This window comes from Xyrauchen texanus, chromosome 4 (genome assembly GCF_025860055.1).
Source record: "Xyrauchen texanus isolate HMW12.3.18 chromosome 4, RBS_HiC_50CHRs, whole genome shotgun sequence".
NCBI classification, from domain to species: Eukaryota; Metazoa; Chordata; class Actinopteri; order Cypriniformes; family Catostomidae; genus Xyrauchen; species Xyrauchen texanus.
In genome coordinates, this window is record NC_068279.1 from 31,307,625 (window position 1) to 31,314,270 (window position 6,646).

A 6,646-nucleotide genomic window follows, 5' to 3' on the forward strand; every position below is an offset into this window, starting at 1 on the left:
AAGGATACAAAGGCAAACAATGAGAGAGCTGTATAAGAACAGTTTTTACACAGAAGGACAATTGATACCTTGGTCCAGAGTTCATTGAGGGCCAGGCTTTAAAACCCTTGGTTCTGCATTGTACTTGGTGACGTGTGAATTTAAAAGCTTTCTGATCACTGTTTGTACATCCCTTCTGTTTCCAATGCTCATATCAGCACTTAGAATGTCAGTGCTGTACACAATGCTTTAAAATTAAATGTTTGTCTCCTCTCATGGCACTCCAGAGTAGAAGGTAGTGCTGCACTTTATAGTAGGTTGCATTCATCACACTTTTGGAGCATGTGGTTTACCATACATGCCCCAGATTTAGATGTATTACTATCTATTAAAATATAGGGTAATCTTTAAAGTGAGAGATAAGACACTGTGTTAAACCTTCGCTTGTTGTTGGAGATCTGATCAACATGCTGGTATTTATTTTATGCTAATGATTGTATGACTGTTCATTAACCCGCTATTGATTTGAGTTTATATATTTGATTATGTTACTCAGAGCAACCGGTCAAATATCAGCTTGTGAAAGGATGTACGTATGTCATTATTAAAAAATATTTTACCTCCGAATATGCTGATTGATCAGAATCGAGTATTCTATGGAGCCATGTAATAATTATTATTTTCCCCTGTCTTCTCTGTGTTATACACTATGTATAGTGTATATATAGTTGTATAAATAATATAGTTTTTATTATTTCAAACTATAATTAGTTTGAAATAAAAAACAAATTTGTCTGTATTCCTACATCACAATCAAATAAAGGCAATCACACCTTGTTTTACTATAAACAAGTAATATAGACTTTGATTTGGTATATACAATGAATAAGTCATAGTGCATTATGCCTCTCACATATTGGGCTAGGAATAGTTCTAGTCCACCATTTAAATGACCTTTTTTTAAACCCAATTTATAGAATTTAAATGATGATGTTGGTGAAGTTGACTTATTAGATGGCCTGTGTATTCTGATTAATTAAATGCTTAATCAGCATAATTTTAGCTGATTAAGCATCTTTTTGAATCATGTCCAGTTAATCAAGTAACCCAACCCATACCTGAGGCCAGACCCTTAGTCATGCTTTATGTGAACTCAAAATGAAACTCTTATCATACCATTAGCGCTTTAGAGCTCTAAAAATTAAAATCTTCTAAAATTTCACACCCGGACCCTATTTTAAACTAAAACAATTATTAACAGATGATGTTTCAGAAGTGCAAAAATACAAATGTGTGAGAAAGGTAAGAGAAAAATAGGAACCTGTCATATAATAGAGAGGAACAACATAGGAATGCAGTGTGATGAAAGGGGCATGTGTGTATGTGTGAATAATACAGGGAGGTTTTGTGGGAGTTCATGTGGTGTACTGTGTAGGTGTGCATGTATGTGTGTTTTTCTGTGCGTGTGAGAAAGATAAGTATGTAAGGAGGCAGGCTGGGTCATGAAGGGTTGGTCCTGCTTTACCATGTCTATAAGAGGAGATGCTGGCCTTCAAATGAGCATTCCTCACTAAGTTGTTACACACAATCTAAGGAAGACATCTGGTATTGCCTGAAGATGGGCAGGCAGAAGCTCATGCTGGATAAACTTGCACAGACTTTCCAGATCCGCAACAAGCTACTGCGGCAGGGATTGGCTGAATGCTTGGGAACTCTCATTCTGGTGGTGAGTATTTCTTTAAATCATGAATGTTTACTCTGTGACCTGTTAGTGAGCATCAAAGCTCAACAGAAGAGGTCAATAGAAGCCCATACAAATTTGCTAAAGTTTTGTCATGATATGCCAGACATGTTCATGTCTCATATAGTCTGTAATTAACAGTAGAAATAAATATTATACTGTTATGCAATGTTACATAACTAATAGTCACTTAAAACTTTATGATGCATATTTAGTATTGTAATTACAGTAGTGCACCCTTTACACTATTAAAACAGTAGAACATCAAATGCTGTGGAATAATTTTACACTCTTGCTCTTCCTCTCATTCATAATAATGAAAAACATCTTTAAAGTTTACTTTGGTATTTGCAAGAACTGGCACATATGTGCTTTAAGTAAATAACATACTAATGCATTTACCCAAATTAGCATTCTGATCTGTACTAGTGTGCACACACAATGGTGTGAATGCTTTAAAAGCCTTAAAAAGGGTTAATAGTGTTGAATTAGGTAATAGTGAAGAACTTATTGAAAAGAATTGAACTGCACATTCTTCTGTTGGAAAGCTTTACATTCTATAGAAATACAATCATATCTGAAGTAACAATTTGCATATAAGAAATGTGCTTTAAGAAGTCATTTACGACTATAAAAATGATTCGAATGACAGGCAGATACAATTTCATTCCAGTTCATGAGACTGCACCCATGACTGCAAAAGAGCACTTCCTCTCAAATTTGACACTGATGTTCAGATCTGTTGGATAAAACAGACCCATATTTCCCATAAACAGGCAATGCAGCATACAAGAGGCAAATGCCAAAGTATTTGTTGATTAACACTTGTTTCATCACACATAAAATGAAACCACAACCCACAAGTGGAATATAACATAATGTGTTAACACTCAAAGTATCATCAATCGAACCAGTATCATCAAAGCATTTTCACACCAATAATTTTATCAAAAAGATTTATTTTAACCAGATATCCTAAACTTTTGTAATGATTTTATTTATTTATTTTTAAAGATTTTAGTGTTAGATATTTTCCTAGGATTGGTGGGGGAAAAAATGCAATTGCCATTCCAACAGATACTAATTGATAGATACGCTATTCATTAATCCTCATTCCACCTCTTGTGATCGTCACAATTTATGTCACAGTTCTGAAATATATTTCTGTATTTGGGTGGATTCACACTGAGGTGACTTTTAAAATGGAAACTTTGTCCGCAAGTCTGAAGAGGAATTCGTAACTTCTCATTGTCTTTTTGAAAAGACTAACAATGGCCTGTCTTGAGTGTTTTATGTGAAAATGTACAGCTCAAAGTCAATACACATTTATAATGTCTGATGTACACTGGAAATAATTTGTGTTGATGCTGATGACTATAGTTATTTTTAACATCCTGACTACTGAGTTTATACTGCAACTACTTCACAAGTTAAAAGTGCCACACAATTTAAATGCTGTGAAAGGTCTACTCTTAGTTTTATGGTTGTGAGCACAATATCTATGTTTCCAAAAAGATTTTTTCTTTTCTTATAAAAAACACTTGGACATTTTGATTCATATTGAAACACATTTACAACAATACTCTACATTTTTTAAAACTATTTGATTAATGGTACCTGTACCTAGTAAACATAACATTTGCACCCGTTTAAGCAATAATCATAAAGTGTGGATTTTCAAACATGTTTTGTTTCACTAAATTTACAGATGTTTGGCTGTGGTGCGGTGGCTCAATTGGTACTAAGTGAAGGATCTCATGGTCTCTTTCTCACTGTAAACCTTGCTTTTGGGTTTGCAGCTACCCTTGGAATCTTAGTTTGTGGCCAGGTGTCAGGTAAGCAAACTCCTCTAAAATTGCTTCCTAAACCTTTGTTGTGGGTGGATATAAAAACAGGACTGTTTTTTTATGAAAGATTCTTTGTGGATGAATTTATGGGATAAATCAAATTGTTGTTTTTTGTGTGTGTGTGTGTTTTCTTTAGGGGGCCATTTAAATCCTGCAGTTACATTTGCTCTGTGCATCTTGGGAAGAGAACAATGGAGAAAGTTCCCTGTGTACTTTTTCTTCCAGACACTTGGATCCTTCTTGGGTGCTGCAATTATCTTCGCTGAATACCATGGTAAATATGATTCGATAAATACTTTTTCTTGTCAGAAAAAAAACTATGTATTATGTTTCTTCTATTCTATGTATTTTGTCATGTTTTTGTGTTTTAGATGCAATGTATGACTTTGCTGGAGAGACAAATGAGTTGGTTGTAATTGGAGACAAAGCTACTGCTGGGATTTTTGCTACTTACCCCAGCAAGCATCTCACTATCTTAAATGGATTTTTTGACCAGGTCATTAATTGCAAACAGACCATCTTGTCACTTATTGACGCTAATTAAGAATTTCCTCATTACACAGTCAAATGTTATTCAAATGCTATCTAGCTTTTCTTTGTAGCTTTTAATTAATACATTTGAATTATTAACCCTCAGAGACCCAGAATAGCAGAATTTTAACCTGTTCACTCTGAACTGTATCACAACAACAGTTTTGGTGGGAAACAATTCAATTTAATTGCATATTGAATGTCACTGCTCGCTAAAGTCACTCTAGTCACCTCTAAGGAGACTGCCATAAGTTACACAAAACACAAAATTGCTTAAAAATTATTTTTTTAAATATTTTTTTTTTATAATCACTGACTTACTAATTACATGTTCAAGTTCAAATAAATGATTACCATCTATGCTTGGGTCACTGACAGTTAAATTCATTAATTTTTTTGTATATATGTATATATATATATATATATATATATATATATATATATATATATATATATATATATATATATAATGTTATATAAATGATTTGTTCTTAAGGTTGAATTATAATGCTAGTCAAGATTTTGTCATAATTGAGTTTTTCATGTTTATTGTCCACCCACGTAGAAGTAAACTATCTGTTTTTGATGTCAAGAGGACCTTTATGAAAAGCCTGAAAACAGAGAATGGAATGGCCATACAACATATTAATATGAGCATCTTCACAGGTGATAGGCACAGCGTCTTTGATTGTCTGCATCCTGGCCATTGTGGACCCATTTAACAACCCGATCCCCCAAGGTCTTGAGGCCTTCACTGTGGGATTTAGTGTACTGGTCATTGGCCTCTCCATGGGTTTCAATTCTGGTTATGCTGTCAACCCAGCAAGAGATTTTGGACCTCGCCTTTTCACAGCCATTGCAGGCTGGGGCGGGGAAGTCTTCACGTAAGTCTATAAATTGAAAAACACTAATATTGGGTACATCATGTACCAACCTGCAATGTTTTTGAGCCTCAAGTGCTGAATGCAAAGTCTTAACTGAAAAGCAAATAACTTAGGCGTGTTTCTTTTTTGGTTTGCAACAGTGCCAGGGAATGTTGGTTTTTGGTGCCCATCTTCGCCCCCTTTCTTGGATCCATAATTGGTGTGATTGTGTACCAGCTGATGGTTGGTTGGCACACAGAGGGAGAGGCAAATGACAAGAAGAATAAAGATATGGAAGAGTCTCTCAAGCTGAATGATGTCAGCAGCAAGAACAGACCTGTGTGAATCACTCAAGCTCCATCAAAACGTCTCAACCACAGAAGCATTCTGCTTATGAGACTCTGTGTTTATTATATACTGTTTCATCCAGCAGAAGACTTCCCTCCTATCAAAATGTCTAGATTTCAAACCTTTCTCAGTTATTTTATCAGACAATTTTTTTTGTTATAGAATTTTTCTTGGTACATACATACTCCATATTTCTCTTAAATGGAAACAGGTCTTTCTTTAGCAACACGAATTATATTAATTCACTTTTGAGAAGTTAGCAAAACCATAGTGTAGTATATATGGATTTTTACGGAATTTTATGCTTTTTTTTACTACTATTATGCAAGTAAGTTGATGTTTGTGTTGAGAACATTTAGCAGTCTTACCAAAAAAAAAATTATTACTAGAATACTTTTTGTGTAAATATTTTGTATATCTTTTTAAAGCAGATTTCCCCCCTCTCTTTTACCACTTAACATGTAGACATTTCAAGCAACATGTTACCATAGAGAGTGGTAACTTTGATGCCTTTTCCTGACATTTTATGACAGTACAATTTTGAGATTAGAATCATGTCATCCTCTCATGACCATTTTAATTGTGTACCTGTGATCTGTATGTTTTGAGGAAAAGATTTATATTCAAATAAAGTTTTTGTAAGAATTCTCAAAGCTGTCATCAATGTGAGGTGTTTTAGCATTTTATGTTTTTTGGTTGAAACCACCTTCCACTCTTCCTCCTTACTAAGTTCATATACACCCTCAGGGTTGTTGGTTTAATTATTTGTATTATAGTGAATTCAACATATGCCAAAGCCAGTCATTATCAACAACTGCACAAGATGAATGGAAACAACTCCAATTAAGGTTTTATGAAATCATAGGAGTGGACTGCTGAAGGCTTAACCATAAATCTGAGAGAGTAAGAGGGCTTTTAGGAGAATACCTGGGTGTGTGCATGTTGAAATATACACATTCCACCTGCAAGAGAGTGCAACAACATTTAAAAGGGAATTAATAGTGCAATTATCACCATCAAGCCAAAACATGCCTGTGTCATTGGTTATCATTCTCAGCACTCATTGCTAATTTATTTAATTATCATGCCAGTGTATTTGCTTGAACCCAAAACAAACAGTTGCTATAGCAACACAGTGTTGTTGATACTGCAATAACTCATTTCTGTTACATTTATAACAGAATATTAACACAACAAAGGTAAACCAGTCACAGCTAAACACAGTGGATTTAATTTAAGGCTGTGAATGGATGATTGGGTAGGAAATTATTTTTTATTCAGAATAAGCAATAGATTAGAAACAGATCATTTTATTTATCCTTGTGCATAGTTCTATG

The 6,646-nt window shown here is 34.3% G+C and overlaps 1 protein-coding gene across 1 annotated transcript; it reads left to right on the forward strand.

Moving 5' to 3' along the window:
* The first annotated feature begins 1,481 nt into the window (after window positions 1–1,481).
* On the forward strand, window positions 1,482–5,956 carry aqp3a (aquaporin 3a). Its single transcript, XM_052115433.1, has 6 exons — window positions 1,482–1,705; window positions 3,429–3,555; window positions 3,704–3,841; window positions 3,939–4,063; window positions 4,765–4,982; window positions 5,123–5,956. The coding sequence occupies exons 1-6, from the start codon at window positions 1,598–1,600 to the stop codon at window positions 5,304–5,306; spliced, it is 900 nt and encodes a 299-aa protein (XP_051971393.1). The 5' UTR covers window positions 1,482–1,597; the 3' UTR covers window positions 5,307–5,956.
* Window positions 5,957–6,646: the final 690 nt, after the last annotated feature.